Source organism: Nothobranchius furzeri, chromosome 14 (assembly GCF_043380555.1).
Source record: "Nothobranchius furzeri strain GRZ-AD chromosome 14, NfurGRZ-RIMD1, whole genome shotgun sequence".
Taxonomy (NCBI): domain Eukaryota; kingdom Metazoa; phylum Chordata; class Actinopteri; order Cyprinodontiformes; family Nothobranchiidae; genus Nothobranchius; species Nothobranchius furzeri.
The window spans coordinates 25,818,054-25,837,374 of NC_091754.1; the positions used below are offsets into that span (position 1 = coordinate 25,818,054).

Here is a 19,321-nt window from a genome sequence, read left to right on the forward strand (position 1 = left end):
TGCCAGCTGATAAATGGTACCATCATGCTGCATCATGCTCTGGTCTTCTCCTCCAAACATCTCAGCAGGCCTTTCATTGTGGCTGCTCACTCTGGATCGCAGCTCGGGGGGTTGTTACATCACATTTTTAAATGTGAGTACATGAGAAAGATAGTTGAGATAGTGTGAAAATATGTGAGAGGGAGCAGCTGAGCGTGAGTGGGTGGCGGCCGTTCGATAAAGTCTGTGTCAAGACCACTTTTTTTTTTTTTTACCTTTTTCACCAAGATGTTCCAATTAAACTTGGAGCTGGCTTTATGTGCAGCTCGGTGGAGAAGTCAGCTTCCCCGGGTTGATTTCTTCTAAATATAATTTCTAAAGAGAGCCCTCCAGGAGCGGCGAAGAACAGGTGGCACAATGCTCACAACACACGGCCTCACAGATTCAGACACTCATTTCTTTTTTACACCAAATCTGCAAAAATAATCTGCTTTGTTTCCCCCACTCTCTTTGCATTCTTTCACACAGCTTCCTTCACTTTTACAGTCCCTCAGTGTTAGCAGCTCTCGGGTTATGCAAAGCTTACATCACACACACATCAATGTATTTAGGCCTAAGGGAAATTTGTTGTGGTGCAGGGAGACAACTACGGACACAGAGGTTACCACAGGAAACTCTCTCTGTTCCCACCGTAGGAGTAAAGAAATAGCAACATTTAAACATTTAAACTTCACCAGACGACATCCCCTGCAGTTTCATTAAATCTTTATGCTGCAGGTCTCTCGTAACGCGGGGAGTCCTGCTGAGAGTTTGCATGAGAACCAGAAAGGAGGGGCTGCTAGAAGGTTTTTCATCTGTTATCTCAATGTTGTCTTCCTGCTGTTGTTCAGCAGCATTCACTGACAGCAGAGTTATGTGTAATTACAGCAGAAATGGAGGATGTAAATGGTTTTGCCTTGATGCGCACGCGCACACACACACACACACACACACACACACGCACACACACACAGTCCTGCTTTCTTGCAAAAGCAATTTGCCAGGACTTTAACTCTCACACAAAACAAAGTGTTTCTTATTTGAGCTCAAACAGCAGCGTCTTGTTCAGATGAAACGTTTTGTCTTTGTGTGACTGCAGCTCAGGCCTTTAGTCCTCATTCATGTAAGCGACTAGAGGCGTTTCCAGTTTTTCAACCTATGTATTTCTGAAATCTAGCTTCACAAACGGTGTCAGAACATACACATGTTCAAGTTTATAGTTCATTTTCTCAACCTTAGCTGTTACAAATGGCTGATCTTTGGGTATATTGGTTTATTTTTATATATAATTCAGGTTTCTTACGTTATTGCACCAATAATACCATAAAAACACTATTTCTAGTAAACTAGCACATTAACCAGCATAAGAATTTGAAGCAACTATATTGATCAGATATGAAAAAGAAAAAAGATGCTTAACCAAACAATTAAAACTCTAGTTTAGAGTCTGACTCAGCCACGTCCCATTTTCTTGTGTTTCCTCTGTCTTGCTGCTATGAATCTGAAATCACAAGAGATTAAGTGTGATTAAGTGTAACCACAACTCACATTTTGCCTTTTCAAACCAGTTGTTTAGACCTTTGAGGAAAGAAATCCTGCACCGTCCAGTGGGAAAACTGGTGTTGGCTTGTATAGAACCGAGTGATGTGTAACTACAGTGAAAAACAAAATTATGATTTTCTCTCATCAGACCAGTAGCAATCTGCATAAAATCTGCAAGTCCACATTCTGTTCAGGTTATTGAAGTTTTCATGAGCTGCAGAAATCTATTTCCTCAGTACAAAAAAAACCTGAGTGTGTGCTGCAGCCTCTTTCTCCGTTTCACTTCTGTTTTCAAAACTCTCACAGTTTGTAAGCAGACGTGATGACCAGATGCATGATTTTTATATACCAAAAACCATTTATCATGAGATCTGCGTTGTGTGTGAACAAGATCGTTTTGTTCTGGGGTGTTTTTGAGTCTGAGCTCCAACAGATGGCACAAAATCCAATAATATTGTACACAGCAAAATCTGCAGTGTTAATTAGTGTCAATTTTCTGGTGAAAATGATTTAGAGTTGATGGTTGTTGAATCCTGGTGTGGTTTGAACACCCACGGTGTCCAAATAGCTCTTGGGGTGGAACTAACAGCGCGAGCTAAGCGCCAACTCTCCTGTCGAGTTCATTTCTACATCCAGTCTGAGAGGAGAGCAGGCAACTCTAGAAAGTTCCAGGCAGCGCGGGCTAGCAGATGCAGTGTCAAGTTTTCAACGTCAAACGGTAAGTACCACATATATTTATTAATAAAGAGCCATAAACAGCACATAAAATGGGACTTTAATGTAATTTCGGTTTTAGACTGTAAGATGTAAAATTTTGTATCCAGCTAAAGCTAGCTTAGATGCTCGGTAGCCTCAGAGTTGATTAGCTATAGACTAGCGCCGTTTTGAATTTTTTAGAAATTAGTTCGGCTGGCCCTAAACCCTGAGAAAATGGACTGGAATTAATTAGTGCAGCACAAAATGTGCGGGAAATTATCGTGAGATTCCCGGAAGTCCCGTTGCACCGACTTAATTTTAGGCGCCTGTCCGGTTTGGGGAGCTAATTCGCATCATGCTAACATAAAATGGTCATACACAGACAAACAACACTTTCTCTTGATAGACGTTTGAGAACGGGTCGCTAGAATCTCAATGGAAAGAACAGCCACTCGGCAGCAGGCGGACGCGCTGCTAACGGCAAATGTTTGTGAAGCTTTAGCCCACTGCTGCAGGTTACATGACTGGTAAAAATAGCTCTCCGAATGGGAAAAAGATGGAGGACACAGCGATTGACATTGTTAAAATATAAGGGACAGAACAGTTCAGTCGGGTGTGGACGTAGTTCTGCTTTCCTCGTGTAAACTACCGAGGTAAACTACAAACTGCTCCTGAAGCAGAAACACCCGCAGCCGAATGACTCAGCGGGATTTAGAACTTTATAATTCCAGATAAGAGCGAGCTCATCTATTTTCTTTAAGCACCATGCATGTAATTGTTCTTCTTTGTGCTTAAACAGTAGAGAAAGTCACTACCAAACACACACAAGCGGATTTAACGAGTCGATCCGTGCACATTGGATAAACGGAGAATATAAAGATTTTCCATTTCTGTTCTTTCTAAGCATGAATAATGTCTTGTTTTAAGTTTTTTCTTTAAATATTGTTTAGATTTCTACTGATTTAAAACACTTGTTTGTTTGAAATATGTAAATTTTAGAATAAGCAACAAGAATAAATATAGAGACTAAAACTTGAGAATTTTTCATTTTTATGCCAGCTTTGAGTTTTGTTTTGTTTAAAATAAATCTATTTTATTATATCAAACACTAACTACTTTTCTCCTTTTGACATTTTTTCCTAAGAAATCATCATGTTGCTGAAGGTGAAACACCAAAGTTCCAAGAAGTACATACGGTTACAGCCAGGGTTCACATATTTGGAGTTCATCAGTGAAGGTGGGTAGCTGTCTTGTGTACCTTCACAACAATCTGAACAAGCTAAATCTTTTGTTATGTTAAACTACTTATACTTATTGTACCTTTTTCTTAGTAATTTTATTTGGTCTTCGACAAAGGCAGAATTTGTAGATTTTCACATCACATGTAAATGTTTACTTGCAGTGTTGAGTTAGCAAATGTAAATAACTGAAATTTGTTTTGTATGCACATAAGTTAGTGACTGAAGTGTCACATCACTAAACTTCATTTTTAAGTGAAAGCAATGTGGAATTTTAGAGTAGCTTTAGAAATACAGTTCTTCTTTCTTTCAAACTAAATTTTGCATCAGACATATTTACCTCATGTTATCATCTTCTTTTAGTCAAAAACAAGTTTGGGCTTCCTGATGTCACAGAACTGCACATTTTTGATGAGACTGATACAGCAGTGGAGGAAGACATCTTTCTTGAACTGATAGAGGCCAATCCTGACATATGCCTGACTGTAAGTGACAGCTCAGCAGGTGATGGTAAGTTTCATTTCATTGTTAAATCTTATTTTAATGAATGCTCATGGATTTTCAGGTGCAGATTTTTATAATACCTTTTGGCTGTAACAAGCTGGCTATTCCAATAATATATTTAATACTACGATCAGCAACAGTATCCAAAAGGCAAACATTTAAAATTGTGGTTGTTTGCAGTTGCATAAAATCCAGCCAAATTGAATTTTGTTAAGAAATCTATTTTATTGAAAAGATAATGCAAATTGGTCTACATAATTAAACAGATAAGGACTTTACACATGATATGCGGATAACACATGGTGCAAACATACAAGAATAAAAGCTATGTTACACATGCACTCAACAGCCCATACACCCTAATCACACTTTACTCTGTCTACCTTCATGAAAAATTATAGCTTAATCTCTTTAATTGAATATGAAATGTTAGTATAAAATAAACAAATGGAATGAAACTAACATATTTCATACTTAGCTGATTTTATTAAACACATATACTTATGGCAGAATTACCTCAGAACTGCACTCCTCCACCAGGTTGGCAAGTTATTTTCTTCTTCATGTTTGAAATTATAATTTTTTTTCTTATAGCTCATTCAACCTCATCCTCCCTCACGGATACCGTGTCACTATCGTCTAGTGACAGTGATCTTCACAGAGATTTGGGGATCCCTGTTACTGGAAGTAGATTGAGCTCTGGGGTCAAGAACAAGTCTACCACAGAAGTTTCAGAGTCTGAGGCTGCAAAAGAGGTACTTCAGATTCATTTAAAAAAATTCTACTGTAATTGGCATAATTCAGATTGCTACAATATAAATATGGTTTCATAAAAAATTGTAAATTGTATGATAAGATAATCTGAATGAATAGCTGCTGCAGGTATTTATTTTTTATTTTTACTGGCTGGCAGGGAAGTAGTTCTGTCTGTTTTAGTATGAACTAGGAAAGGGCAAAATGACCTAAAACTGATATTGCGCTAAATTTTGAAGCACATGTTGTAATGATAAATATCTCGATTTATTCTTCTCTTCTGTTTATAAATGTAAAAATCACTGTTTTTGAACAATCTGACATGCCCAGTTAAATTGCATAACAAATAATTCTTAAGTATACAATAAATTTCAATATATATTATTTATTATAAATTGCATTTAATTTTCTAAACTTAACTAAATACAACATATCTCAGTTTTAATGTTAAGGTTATTTTTCCTAACAATGCAACAAAATTATAACATGAATAAAGATGAAGATATTTTAAAAAACAAGCTAAATGTGACAGACTAGATTCTAAATTGTCTGAACTAAAGTGAAAAATGCAAATAACGATAATGATTCAATAATGTATCATATTGTTCTGAGGATGTTTTTCTGCTCAGCATCAGACTACAAAACAAGGTCTGTGTAACCAATGTAACCTCATGCTCTTTACAATCACATCTTCACGCTCTCTGCTCTCTGTGTTTCGTCCAGAGCTGACGCAGATTGACAACATTCATGTAAAAGCGGGACAAGTTTACGCTCAGCCTTGTTACTTAAAGAGCTGAACTGTCGCACTCCTCAATGACGTCATTAGCAAGCGCCAGTTAGCCGATAGTAAATCTTTATCGTAGGCCAAAATCATACCGGTTACATTTTGTACAGTTTATACCATGCATTACTAGTAAGAACTGAAAAATGATGGTTTATACTTTTTGTTTTATTTCGCAAGACATAACCTGTCTCTGTTAATTGACAACTTGTTGTAGATGGTAGAGAATGCATTGCATGTAAAACCTGGAGGTGAGGATGTCTTGGAAGAGTACAAGTTGGAGAAATCCCTGCAGCATCGCACGCGCAGGCAACTTGTTAACATACTGGCTAGTCATATGACTGAGATGCACGGCTAAGAAACTGGACTGATTCAGATTAAAAGGATCAATCTAGCAAAAGGAATGTTTGGTTTTCAAGATGTACTGAATTATGGTTTTATAAAACCTTGTTATAACTTACTAATTTTTGTTTGTATTCGTTTTCTTTGTTGTAAAGGAGGATTCCTTCACGTAAGCAGAAAGAGAAGTATGCCCTGGGAATCATTACGCTTTTTCCTTCACTGAAGGATCCTTTTTCTCCAAAAGGCTACGTAAGTAAAAATAAATAAATAAATAAATAAATAAATATATATATACCGTATTTTCTGGAGTATAAGTCGCTCTGGAGTATAAGTCTCACCAGCCATAAAATGTATAATGAAGAAAGAAAAAACATAAAAGTCGCACTGGAATAAGTTGCATTTTGGGGTGAAATTTTATTTTTCTTACAAAATCTGAGACCAAGCATTTCACATTGCAAGACAAGTACTGGTAACAACAGAATAAAAAAACAAGCTGTTGCATCAGCGGTACGCAGCAGCGTGCCACGATCTCCAGCAGAGTTTGGCAGTGTTTGAAACCCTCCTAGCGGGACAGGTGAGTTCATTCCTGGGTCGGAGCCGGCCTGCAGCAGCGCGGTATAGCCTACATAATTTGGTATATAAGTCACTTTGGCTGGTCCTGTGACTTATATACCAGACTATGGAAAAAAAAAAAGTGCAACTTATAGTCCGGAAAATACGGTATACCTGAAGAAAAATCTACTCAGACTAACTGTTCAATGTTTGTAGGGATGCACATTTTGAAAATTTCTTTAACCGGCTAATGATGCCCCTTAACGATTAATAGCCGGTTAACCAGAACCAACCAACAACGCTCATTACATTTATGAACAAAAAGAAAAGAGTGAGATGACAGCTGGAATGTCCTTCAGACTCAGAACTAGTTGTGCAGTGAACCGTCTGGCATCAAATACACATCGCTGCTGGCAATTGCACGCTCATAAGCGCATTCTGGAGACCACGGTTTAAAAAAAATACTTCCTTTCCTTACATTAAACGAAATAATTACACTGGCATGTTCTGCCAGGCTCAGCACTTTGATGGGAGGCCTATTGTGTTCCAGGAATGAAATAACGAAGAATAAACTGCTTCCACAGTGCTAATTGCTCAGTGTTTGACAAGCTAATTTCTTCTGTGGTTGCCCGGGAAACATTATAATAGTGTTACTATTGCGCCCTCTAGTGGCACATAATATATTACACGGAAACGCAGCAGCAGGATATGAAACTGTTGACCGGGAAAAACTATTTTACCCGGTTACAACATTAACAGCAATTAAGCGGTTAACTAAGTGCATTCCTAAGTTTTTAACATAATATAATTCACCAGTTAGAAAAAAGGTCTAAAAAATAGTGTGTGTGTGTGTGTGTGTGTGTGTGTGAGTGAGTGAGTGAGTTGTACCCAAGCCCCCACAATGCCGCTCTAAAAATGGTCCCATCCCGGAAGTAAGAATAATTGCAGTTCCACCCTCATCCGCTGGGGGCTGGTGCCAGAAGCGAGCAAATCCTCATTGACTCCCATGTTAAAAATGCCGATTTCACAGCAGAAATAAACATGTTTACAGCCTGGTGCCAAAACATGTTTTTTGTCTAAATTATCTAGTTTATACTCATGACAACTCTGAGGGGGGTGAATTTTTTTCTCACTCTTCTGTTTAAGTGTATTGAAAGCCTAAAATTCTGTATAATTAATGAGCATCCGACACACGTGACCGCCGCCTCAGACCCACGTGACCACAGAGCTAGCTCCGTGGAAAGGCCTCAGTACAGCCTCGGTCTGGCTTGGAAACTGCTCCGGCATTTTGAGTCTCTGTGTTTGTGTATTCTTCTTTGGATATTATTGGTGCAATTGTTGGACAAAATGACTTGCAGTGGTATTAATTGCACTAATAGAGCGTCCAAGGAGTCTCCACTTCATTTTTTTTCGGTAAGTTAAAATCTATATTCGTATTTTATGTCACTGCCACCTTTAAACTAGCTTAGTTTACCGAAGTAGCTAGCTAACTATCAGTTTAACATGTAGCATGTACTGTTTAACCATGAAATTTAAATGTAAAATACGGTAAAATAATTAATAGGGCATATTTAGATGGGTAATAGGGTAAAACCCAGTGCATTTAAGATAAAAATGGGTTGAAATATGACGGAGCGCTAAGAGGGAGACTTCTGTGTCCATTCTTCCATCCGGTAATCCCCAGCGGTCAGGCCGGGCAGCCTGACCGATCCGGCGCCTACTTGCTGCGCCTAGCTGCTGCGCGGTCTGACCGCTCGTGGAGTTTTTCATGTCTGACTTTAACCGCATCTACCGTATTACGGCGTGAGTGCAACAGCGACAACTTAATATCGATGTGTAAGCAGCCTGAGTGGTAGGGTGTTTTCATCTGAACCCTTAAAACCTCGAGCAGGCTATGCTGCACTATTGACGTGTTAGCGCGCGGCGCAACTTAGCAACGTGACATGTCTCTGAGAAAGCGTAAAACACGGACGCTTCTTCTGAAGCGGAAAATAACACTTCTTCTTAAGCAGAGCAGGATGTCGCCTCGGCTCGTTCACGGCCGAGCCGGACTGAGCTCGATAACATTGACCAAGCACAGCCACTGGGTCGTTGTAGCTGCCACCAGGCCTGCTGAAGGAACTCCAGCGGGTTTCATCAGACTCGTAAAGTTTCTTGTTTTTGATGGGGATTTCTGTATTTTACCGCTCCCTCCTGCAGTCTTCCCCTATTAAAATTTAAAATGTGTAACTTTATGTATTGTGATGAATGACTAATATTCATGTAAAACTAAAACGTTAGGCATTTAGGGGGAAAAAACAAAATAATAAACATTATACAGATGTCAAATAAATCAAACTGTAATTAAACTATATATTTTCAAAGTCATATAGACAGCATGATGGTTTGTGTGATCCGCGCGGTTTCACTTACACCCCTTTAATGATCAGGCTGTTTTTTATTATTTTTATCAGCTGATAGCAGTTAAAATTATGGTAAAAAATACTTTTATCTGTTTTTGATAACTTAATGCCCAGGAAGAGCATCTTCCTGGGCATTAAATATAACCCAAATGTTTTATTATGAGCAGATCTGATGAAGGTGTAGACAAGCAGTCTGCAAAGTAAAACTTGTTTAGAGTCCAAACTCTTACTAAAGCTTTTGAAAAGAAAAAATGGTTGAATTTTGAGAAGTATCCACAACAGGGGAGCGAGACCTCTGAAAAATGTATATTTTCTCTGAATTCATAGAATAATGTGAAGATTCTGGGAAAAGTTGGGATTCTGAGATTAAAACGTAAATCTTTCTAATCATAATTCTGGCAGTTTTTGTGTCCTTCTGCTGTGGAAAGTCATGCAACATGAAGATACTGAGAAGATGCTTACAACCTGTATTTTTATTCCATCCATAAATAAAATCATGAGCTATTTTTTTAATCCAAATTTGATCCAAAGGGCCATCGTTGGTTCCAGACCCGTTCTAGAACATTCCTCTAATCTTAAAGTCATCATCAGTTTCTTCCTTTTAACAAATATTTATTTGTTCAAATATTTAATATTTATAACTGGAATATTTGTTCCTCCCTCTCCCACTGCAGTTAGTCCTGTCCTGCAACCCTGTTTTTGCAGCTAGCGAAGCCAACCATCACTAACCTGGGGGTGGTTTTGGACCCAGAGATGCGGATGGACTCCCACATTAGCCAGGTGGTTAGATCCTGCTTTTCCCGGCTTCGCCAGCTACCAAAGATGAAGTCCATCCTGAAAGACGTGTCATATTTTCTCCCCAAGCCGGACCTGACCGTCATGTATCGGTCCAAAATAGTGTGATGATATTGTGTTTTTTGTACATAACAGACTTTTTAACAGACAAATTTGTCGCATTCTCCTACACCTCTTCACGGGCTCGCCACAGTAAATATTCTATTAGGTGAGAGATAAACTTTATTGTATTTATCCTAGTGAATCTATAATTAAACGGGTAAACTAGTAGTAGCACATCCAACGTCAAAGAAAGTAAAATGTTACTATCAGGAGAGGGAGAATGTTTAAGTGGTTAGCAGCAGTGTGCTAGCCGATGCCCCCCTCCATGAGGCCACCACAGCTCAGCAGAACATCATTGTAGCTTCTTCTGGGGAGAAAAACACTTAGAGAGAAAATAAAGTTAACAGCTGAAATAGCAGGAAATAATACAGTTAAAGAGCAGATTGTAGAAGAAAGAAACCCCTGGGTTAAACTGGTCTGTCTACTGCATAATGCTGAACTCTAACATGTGTCCTCAGGGAAGGACCTGATTGGTGTCCAGAACCTGCTGAAGAAGCACCAGGCTCTGCAGGCTGAGATCACAGGTCATGAACCTCGCATCAAGGCTGTCACCCAGAAAGGAGAGACCATGGTGGAAGAAGGTAGAGCAGGTCTGGTCCTGACATGTTTCTGAGGTGTCTGCAGGTTCTGGCTCACTTTTTTTGGGTCCAGGTCACTTCGCTGGTGAGGAAGTGAAGACTAAACTGTGGGAGCTTCATGGACGTTGGGACACGCTGAAGGCCAAGGCGTCCCAGAGGAGGCAGGACCTGGAGGACTCTCTGCAGGCCCAGCAGTACTTTGCGGATGCTAATGAGGCCGAGTCCTGGATGAAGGAGAAGGAGCCCATCGTTGGAAGTCCAGACTAAGGGAAAGACGAGGACTTGGCCGGGGTATGGAAGTCCCTTCCTGAGAAACTCCAATCGCTTTTCTTTGCTCTCTTTCCAGTCCTTCATAATTAGTGTTTCTGTATTTGTCATTTCCTTCGGTTGTCTACCAGACGTCGTTGCTCGTTTGAGCGTCTCATGGGTTAGGGGTAGAAGTGCTGGCCTCGCACAGGAAGTGATGACAAACGTGTTCCCGTCGCTCTTATTTCAAACGGTTTACAAGCTGTGATGTGTGTTCCCGCTGCAGAGCAGCCATGACACGTGGCAGCCGGCAGAAGGCTCACGCTTTTCCACTAAACACCCGCAGAGCTGCGTCTGCGGTGAACTGAGCAGGGTTTGTTTTACAGTGGCGGATCCGATTGGACCATCGCTGCGAGAAAGCTCCACTTGTGTCAGACGAGCTGAAGGTTCTGATGTTCTGCTCCACAGGCTCTCCTGAAGAAGCACGAGGCCCTGATGTCGGACCTGTCGGCTTACGGCAGCAGCATCCAGGCCCTGAAGGAGCAGGCCCAGTCCTGCAGGGTGAGTTCAGAACCCTCGGCCCGTCAGAACATTCTTATCCACCACGTTCTAACACCAGACCTGTTAACCCGACAGCAACAAGGTGATCAGCAGGTGCTTTTGTCCTGCAGGACCTGAAGGCCAACGAGTCCCGCCTGAGGGACATCAACAAGGTGGCATCTGAACTGGAGTCAGAAGGTCTGATGGCTGAGGAGGCTCCTATGGTTCCGGCTCAGGTGAGCGTCACCTGTCTGCAGCAGCTGGTCCCTCTCACCTCCTGGTTTAACTCTGCTCGTCTATGTTTGTAGCAACAAGAACATCTGGGTTCTGCTCCTGGAAAGGTGCGTGTTGTCCTCCGCCTCCACCAGAACCAGACGTGTTTATGTTACCACTCATTTGTTTGTTTGTTTGTTTACAGGATGAAGCCGACTCTAACACGGCGTCACCCTGGAAGGTGAGTTCATTCAGCTGATCAGAGGTCACCTCTGATGGCCGCAGTCACGGCCGACCGTGCTGACATCACACAGGAATTCAGGTGACCCGGCAGGCACCAGGTGCTGGTGAAAGTGGGGACATGTCAGCTGGTTGCCATGGCTACAGTTATCTTTATGCATCTGTATGACTGCTGACTGGTGTGTGTTTCCTGTGACCTTTGACCTCAGACCGTACGGTTGGGCGTTCAGACGACGGCTAACTTTAATTCCATCAAGGTAAGAGGAAGCTCTTCCCTTCCTGTCTGAGTGATCCGTCTCCAGGTTTCTTCGTCCGGCGTCCAGCCCGCTGGCATCCACCTTCATCTCACCTTCATCTCATCTCACTTCATTTATAGTGCAATACTTTCACATTATCATTTTCCCACACTTCTGTATACCTGTATTTTGTTGTTTTTCAATAAAGAATGACAAATTATTTAAGTTTGGTTTTTGTTGCACACAAATATATATCTGTAAAAAATATCTACAAAGCTAATGTTTACATAACAAGTATGATCGGGTTTTGCAATACGGCACTCAAGTTTATTTTAGTAAGATTTTCAAACCAAGTAAAGTTAGTAAAGAACACATTTCTATTGTCTGCTAAGAAACTGTTGGGATTTAAAATGGGCCTGTTGTACAAATAACTTGTAAATGATTATTCCTCACTTTTGTCTTAACCAAAGAAATTCCAGTAATTGAGCAAAAACATTTATTTTTAACACTACATTTTATAAAACAGGGCGCAAAGTGTCGGCACATGTATGTATGTATGTCGATGGTCCGCCCCAACCAAACCAAGAGACACAGACGTCAGGGAGGCCAAGGTTGTCTCTGCAGCTCTCTGGGCACCACGCCTCACTCAGCTGTCTCCAATGATCCAAATGGCTATGGAGAAAAAATAACAGGTTTGGCCTAGCTGTTTAAAGTACAAAACCATACATGAAGTGGTCAAGACAGGTACTTACACTTGCTTTGTGTAGCTGACGTTGACACACAGGCTGCCATGGTGACCTTTTAATAGATCTAAAAAAAATGTAATAAAATAATGAAACTTAAAAACTCCCAAACCTCATGTCATATTTACTAATCAGCTAAGGCTGATTCATTGTTTGGATCACAGTGAGTTACACTAATTCTAATATATTTTTATTTCTATTATACATACATACTTTTTAACTGTTATTTTCACATGACTGTTATCAGGCTCTCTTGTTCTGGTTCTGATGATAATCCCGTGTCTTCCAGTAAGTTATCTTGTGCTTACTTCATCTGTATAATGTCTCTTTACTTTTGGTAAATTGTACTGAGTCCAGAATAAAGGCTAGTTGGCTGTACAAGATACAAACAAGTATTACGTTTTGGAAATATATGAAACACCGCCAGCATCTGTTAGAGCCTGTGGCGGGGTGCTGAGGGCCGGCTCCAGCCCAGGAATGAGCTCTACACGCCGGCCGGGAGGGTTTGAAACACCGCCATCCTCTCCTCTGCTGGCTGTTCATTCTGTTATGGTTACCGGTGCTTGTGTTGCAATGTGAAACGTTTGGTCTCAGATTTTGTAAGAAAGATAATAAAATGTCCCCCCAAAATACGACTTAAATATATTTTCTCTTCTTCATGATACATTTAATGGCTGGTGCGACTCAGGAGTGATAGCGCCGAAAAAAACTACTGAAAACTTGCTCAAAGCAAAATGTATTCATTACGGAAATAAATTATAAACTTACCGATTTAAAACTTTTTTAATACAGGTACTTCTCACGAACAGGCGCAGAAAACCTCCACCTAAACTCCGTGTGAGGTTCAGGTTGATGGGTGTTCCAGTTAGCTCCGGTTGGGTTGAAGCTAGGTGGCTACATCCGTTAGCTCGGCTCCCACCTCCACTTTAGCTTTGGGTTAGCCAGGGTTAGCTTCAGGTTAGCTCGTAGCTAGTTCGCCTGGGTGTCGTCACTCGAGCCCAGCCTTACAGCCACACCCTCAGCGCCTCCTCTCTTCCCTTTTATGGAATTGTCTGGGCTGGACGGAACCTGTGACACGGTCAAAATGGCGGTGGTGGACACCTCCCATTATGGACAGATAACGTGTTATTGAAGCCTATGGAATCGAATTGTCCAGTATATGTACAGTCTATGATGTAGACCTAACCCCACACAGTTGTGTTGCAGCTTCCTGCATAGCAAACTATTCAATAAGATTATCTCAAAAAGTTGGATCTGAAACAATTTCTCATAGTCATTATTCACGTATAATGGTGGTTGTTGAGTATGATCTCATACAAGAAAGGGAATGAAGTCAATTTGCTCAGTCGTGGATGTTTTTTGCATGAAACCAGTTTCTAAATGTAAAATGGGAATTCCAGTTCCTCAAATCTGACTGCTAAAGTGAAAGATGTACAAAGGAGAGTAGTCGTACTGAAATTGTGTTTTTTTATGTATTTCTCCAAAGAATGTCTCAATATCTGAGTCAACCTATGAGATCTTTTCATGAAGAAGACGTCATAACAATTTTTCAAATAACAGAAAATGTGAGTGTTGACTGTTTTTGCATCATTTCGCTCCGACATAAACCTCAGCTGAAAAGCTGCTTCATGTTAGACAGTTTAGAAGTGCTGTAGACCAGGCTTGTAACCAGTATAATACGTACCTCAATAAGCTTCATCAATGATTGTGACATATCATGATCACTTTGCCCTGACCTTCAGTGGGAAACTGAATCGTTAACTTTCAATGCAAAAAAGTGGCAAAGCAAAGGAATAAAACCAGGCTTGTAAGTTACTAAAGATACTCAAAAATGGGACTTATTGCAAAATGGAAAAAAATAAACAGCCAGCTTGTTAACACTACCTTAAGCCGGGCGGACACTGTGCGACTTTTTCACTTGTAGCACTCAGCTTCAGCTCAAACTGTACGACTTCCTCGCAGGGCAGATCTCACGAGTCATGCGACCTGACTGCTCACACTGTACGTCTGGTAGCAACACGTCAAACCTAAAAATATGCTAAAAATAGCAGTTTTTACTCAACACGTCAGACTTTTTTGTCTTGCCAGTTGTCCTTCAGGAGTGCTGCAGGAGGACACACAGGGATTTATGGGGGTTGGATGAGGAAAACGAAATAAAGAAAGTAAATCTGTTTTTTGTGATCAGTTTAATTTGACAAGAACACGACAAACACGCTTTCTTGACAATTTTTGTGAGTAAAAAAACGTGTAGAAACAAAAACGAACAACGTGTGTTATTAGAGAAATAGCGGGCGAGCGGTGTTGATGCAGGATTGCGCATGCGCCTTGAGCGGTTCTGATACTTTTTGGGTCGCAGCTGCTCGCAGCACCGCTTCAACAGTGCGGTACCCTCACGAGGGACGAGCAAAATATTAAACACGCCAGAAGCCCGTGCGAGCTCACGATTGCTGATCAGTAGCTGGTCACGTGCTGTTAATCGCCTCTCGTAACCCCCTGTACACTACACGATGCTCAGCGCAAAACTCTTGTGGATTCTCGCACAAGTGGAAAATCGGCTCAAAAAAGTGAAAAAGTCGCACGGTGTACGCCCGGCTTTAAAGAGCAAGTCACCCCCCTACCAGAGTCTTACTCCACTCCAATTCCATGTTTGAAAAATCCAACTAAATGCCAGGCAGACCGAGAGGGCGGAGCCAGCGACAAATACACACACACACAGGCTCACAATGACATTGTGACATCATAATGTACCAGCTAATGTCATAGACTACCTCTTAGCCAATAGCCATGGCAGATTTAAATTTAAATGCAGTGCAGAGTTTTTACCTGAAGACGGCACAACACTGACAGTTTTAGGCAGAAAATTTAAATTTTAACTAAGATGCACCAAAGTGCCAAATACATGTTTCTACAGCACAATTAGAGACACTTTTTATAGTTTATCAGCAAAAAAAACGTTGATTTGGGCGTGACTTGCTCTTTAAGTAGATGCCTGGAAAAAAACATTTGCAGATTTAAATGTTGAAGTGGATTTGAATCCACTGGAACAGAGGTGTAATAATATAATTTTTGGCTAAAACCACATCGGGCTGCTCTTCTGATCCAGATGTGAATGAAAAGATACAAACTGGTTCACCTTCACATCCCTGCTCCATCTTTTTAGTATAATTGTTGTTTTCTGCACTTGTTTTGAATCACTGAGGGACTGAACAACGAAACATCTTTTCATATGTAATTTATTCATTTAGTTTTTTTAAATAAACGTAACCTATTGCGTACCTGTGCTCCAACCCTTGCAAGGCTCTAAACTAATGTTTAAAATTTAATCCCAATTCGCAGGAACAGACTAGAACAAGCTGCACATAATTTGATCTCAGGTGCCACACAAGCTCTCATACAGTTGTCTTGATGGGAAGATATGTCTCATGACTCAGATTGCATAAACGCTCCCCGGGGTGTTCCTCTGCTGATCCTTTGCGACTAAAACACTCAGACCCAGATCTTCAGCTGCAAGTAACGTTTGTGTTGTTTAACCTTGATGAAAAATAAAAGTGGAAGTCTGCAGGGAGTCGGAGGCCGTTGCTGCTGAGAGGAGTTCAGTCACATGAAAGAGCAGCTAGATGAAGGGAATGCTCCCCCCAGGCTTGACTGCTGCTTCTCATGCACCACAGAGAGAAGCTGAATAAGCATTTAAAGATGGTGGAAAACACGACCTTCAGACCTGACTCATCTGCAGGCGTGACTCCACCCAACAACGCAGCAGTGCACTTCTTCCTTCCTCTGAAACTCTAAAACGTCCTGCTGTGTGGAGATAACTTTCTTCTAAAGTGTCTTTTTCCTTCAGTTTCCAAGGGAAAGAACGTCTGTCTGTTGAACTTCCTGTTGAACTTACAGACAGGAAAACCATCAGCAGAAAGTTTACAGAGCTCAACATCAGCTGATGAAATCTGTGTGTGTGTGTGTGTGTGTGTGTGTGTGTGTGTGTGTGTGTGTGTGTCCTTGTTTCCCTCACAATAAAAGTATTTGTCACCAGATTGTTTGAGTCTTCTGTACCTTCGTAGATGATAGGACAATTTATTTTTATGATCTAAAGTTTTAAATGAAAATTGTTTTTTGTGGTAGAACAAAAAAAAACTTTCCAGATGGTGTTTTAAATTAAATTTTTATTTTCCAGACAGATGAGCAGGTTAAGGCCTAGTCCACACGTAGCCGGTTTTTTTTTTTAAATGAATATCCGCCCCTCCAAAAACTTGCATCCACAGCATCTCGTTTAAAAAAAAAGACTCTGTCCACACGTACCCGGATAAATACGTTTGTTAAGGGCATGCCAGACCTGTAGGCGGCAGTACTTCCCCCGTTCTTAACCTCGTCCTTCGTCTGTGGTCTTCCGCAAGGAGCAGTAATTCCGCTTGCAAAAACAAACAAGCAAAAAGCGCTTGGACAATTGATAAAGCGAGTGCAGCTCTGAGGGCATCCATGCTGTCGGCTAGTGTAAACACAGGTCGCACACGTGATGTCAGCATTTTTTTGTCACGGAAAGTGACGTTGCGGACCTTAAAACTCCGGTTTTGTCTGTCCACACGCAGACACCCAAAACGGAGAAAACGCAGATCTTCACTTTGGCCGGAGTTTTTAAAAAGATCCGTTTTCGTGTGGATGACAGGCCTAAAACGTAGAAAAATATCTACGTTTTGGCAGATCCCCGGCTACGTGTGGACAGGGCCTTAATCAAATAGCACAGCCCTTAAAACCACTGGGTGTGTCAGATTACGTCATCAGTGTCATGTTCTGTGTCCCTTTGTTCCCCCAGCCCCTTCCTGTTCCCACTTCAGGCTCTCCTCTTGTGTCCTCCTAGTCTCTCCCTGGTTTTCCTAGTTGTCTTTAGATTAGTCCTCCTCACCCATCTGGTTATTAATGGTTTATTTTTGCCCTCTGTCTTTTAGGTTTAGTTAGATCCTTGTTTTATAGGTTAATGTTTATCTGCCCCAACCTGCCAAGCTCTTTCCCTGCCCATTTAGTTAATTCATTCCACCAGTTTCTCCTCAGCTCACACTCCTCACACCTGTCACCTGTTTCCCTGATTATCTCCCTCTGTGTTTATGAGCCTTGTCTTGTCACTCTGTGTTTGTTGGTTCATTGTCTTGTTCAGCGTTGTTTTGTCTCCAGTCTCCAGTCTCCAGGTCTCTGCTCAGAAGGTGAGCTTTTGGTTTTTTGGTCTGAGTTTAGTTATTAGGTTTTGGCTTTCTCCCCCTGGATTTTTGGTTATCTTCCTAAATAAAGGATTTTACTTTTTCAACCGCTCCTGCCTGTGTGTGTGCTGGATTTTCTGCACCTTGGGTCCAAACCTCCTGCTCTCAACGTGACAATCAGAGCCACTCTAGAATGACTCAGCATTAACTAAACAAACGTGGGACAAAGAGTGTGTTCATGACCAAAAAGACTTTGTAACAAGACAGTATAAAATAAGAATATCAGTGAAAATTATTGGATAATGAAATTAATTCCTCTTCTAATTTTGTGTATTATTACTGGCAGGAGTGGACTGGCCTGTCATTCTGGCACTGCCCCGGTGTGTCGCTCACCCAAGTGGGCTGCTTGCCCAGCTTGTGGCTTTCATATTCGGCGGCATAAGGACGAGTCCGCGAGCAGCGCACAATCCCCACCCCTCCGAGGGCCGACGGGTCATAAAAATGCCAGTGCCAAATTTTCGTCCCAGTCCACCCCTGATTACTGGGCTTCTAACATTAATGCATTGTTGTTCTGGCTGAGGGGAGGTGATGATAAGCCGAGTTGGGTGGCTTCAGAGACAGCTATCTAAAATTAAGCCAGACTTGGACCTGAAATGTGAGCGTTGCAGACGGTGACCCGCCACAATCTACGCTGATGATATTCAGCTCTATATGTCCTTTATGCCACACCAGTTGGACAGGCTGGCCACCCTTGTACTCTGCCTGACCCAGATCAGTAACTGGCTGTCCAGTAACTTTCTTGTCCTAAATGCTAACAAGACAGAGACCCTGATCGCTGCGCCCCCGGAACTTCAGCCAAAAATCGAGCAAGAAAGTGCCTCTTTTTGCCCATCAGCCAAGGCCAACATTAGAAACCTAGGAGTTATTTTTGATCCAGCTTTAAGTTTAGACTCACACGTCAAAACCATCTCCCGCTCTTGTTTCTTTCAACTGAGAAACATTTCAAAAGTCCGTAAACTGGTTTCTACTGCAGATCTGGAAAAAATAATCCATGCCTTTGTGTCATCACGCTTAGACTACTGTAACGCTCTTTTTACTGGTCTCAGCAAAACCTCCCTCTCACGCCTTCAAGCCATCCAAAATGCAGCAGCCAGACTCCTATCCAAATCCAGCAGACGAGCTCACATCACTCCTGTTTTACAGTCCCTCCACTGGCTCCCGGTAGAATATAGAATTCAGTTTAAAGTTTTAGTCCTGACCTATAGAGCTCAACAACCAGGCTCCAAGCTACCTATCTGAGCTTTTATCGCCACACACCACCTCTCGGAACCTTAGATCCACATCTGAAAACCTCCTGGCTGTTCCTCGAACCAGACTGAAAACCAAAGGGGACAGGGCCTTTCAGACTATTGCACCCAGACTTTGGAACAGTCTACCTTCAAATCTCCGTCTCTCTAACACTGTAGAGGTCTTTAAAAATCATCTAAAAACTCACCTTTTCATCCAGGCGTTCCCTCCCTAAATGTTTCAAAAAGATGGCTTTGTTCGGGTTCACACCTTCACTTTGTTTATACTCATGATTTTTATTTTCTACGTTTATCACTGCTATTGTTT

General features: G+C 41.4%; 2 protein-coding genes and 1 long non-coding RNA gene across 4 annotated transcripts; 2 read left to right on the plus strand and 1 right to left on the minus strand.

The window, feature by feature from the left end:
* Nucleotides 1–1,900: 1,900 nt before the first annotated feature.
* Nucleotides 1,901–8,828, plus strand: LOC129164937 (uncharacterized). 2 transcript variants are annotated; one of them, XM_070544021.1, is made up of 5 exons: nt 1,901–2,278; nt 3,401–3,493; nt 3,858–4,004; nt 4,593–4,753; nt 5,750–6,022. In XM_070544021.1, exons 1-5 carry the CDS (start codon nt 2,080–2,082, stop codon nt 5,888–5,890), a joined length of 741 nt encoding a protein of 246 aa, XP_070400122.1. In that variant the 5' UTR covers nt 1,901–2,079; the 3' UTR covers nt 5,891–6,022. The 2 variants fall into 2 exon arrangements, with proteins under 2 accessions (XP_070400122.1, XP_054602793.1); XM_054746818.2 differs by lacking the exon at nt 5,750–6,022 and adding an exon at nt 6,030–8,828 and having other exon boundaries at nt 1,906–2,278.
* Nucleotides 7,701–11,998, plus strand: LOC129164938 (spectrin alpha chain, non-erythrocytic 1-like). The gene is made up of 8 exons (XM_070544022.1): nt 7,701–7,839; nt 10,184–10,306; nt 10,377–10,594; nt 11,018–11,110; nt 11,221–11,325; nt 11,398–11,430; nt 11,508–11,543; nt 11,752–11,998. The coding sequence occupies exons 4-8, from the start codon at nt 11,045–11,047 to the stop codon at nt 11,827–11,829; spliced, it is 318 nt and encodes a 105-aa protein (XP_070400123.1). The 5' UTR covers nt 7,701–7,839; nt 10,184–10,306; nt 10,377–10,594; nt 11,018–11,044; the 3' UTR covers nt 11,830–11,998.
* Nucleotides 11,999–12,260: 262 nt separating this feature from the next.
* LOC129164939 (uncharacterized) lies at nt 12,261–13,519 on the minus strand. Its single transcript, XR_008564410.2, has 3 exons — nt 13,290–13,519; nt 12,531–12,588; nt 12,261–12,450 (listed from the first exon to the last, which is right to left on the minus strand). It is a non-coding gene; the product is annotated as an uncharacterized lncRNA (long non-coding RNA).
* Between the last annotated feature and the right edge of the window lie 5,802 nt (nt 13,520–19,321).

Bases quoted from the DNA above. Each gene is read 5' to 3' on its own strand.
- LOC129164937 (XM_070544021.1), top strand. From the start codon at position 2,080: ATGGTTGTTGAATCCTGGTGTGGTTTGAACACCCACGGTGTCCAAATA. The intron at 3,494-3,857 runs GTGGGTAGCTGT...ATCTTCTTTTAG, and splicing joins TTTGGAGTTCATCAGTGAAG to TCAAAAACAAGTTTGGGCTT. The intron at 4,754-5,749 runs GTACTTCAGATT...AACTTGTTGTAG, and splicing joins AGTCTGAGGCTGCAAAAGAG to ATGGTAGAGAATGCATTGCA.
- LOC129164938 (XM_070544022.1), top strand. From the start codon at position 11,045: ATGTCGGACCTGTCGGCTTACGGCAGCAGCATCCAGGCCCTGAAGGAG. The intron at 11,111-11,220 runs GTGAGTTCAGAA...TTTGTCCTGCAG, and splicing joins AGCAGGCCCAGTCCTGCAGG to GACCTGAAGGCCAACGAGTC. The intron at 11,326-11,397 runs GTGAGCGTCACC...CTATGTTTGTAG, and splicing joins CTCCTATGGTTCCGGCTCAG to CAACAAGAACATCTGGGTTC.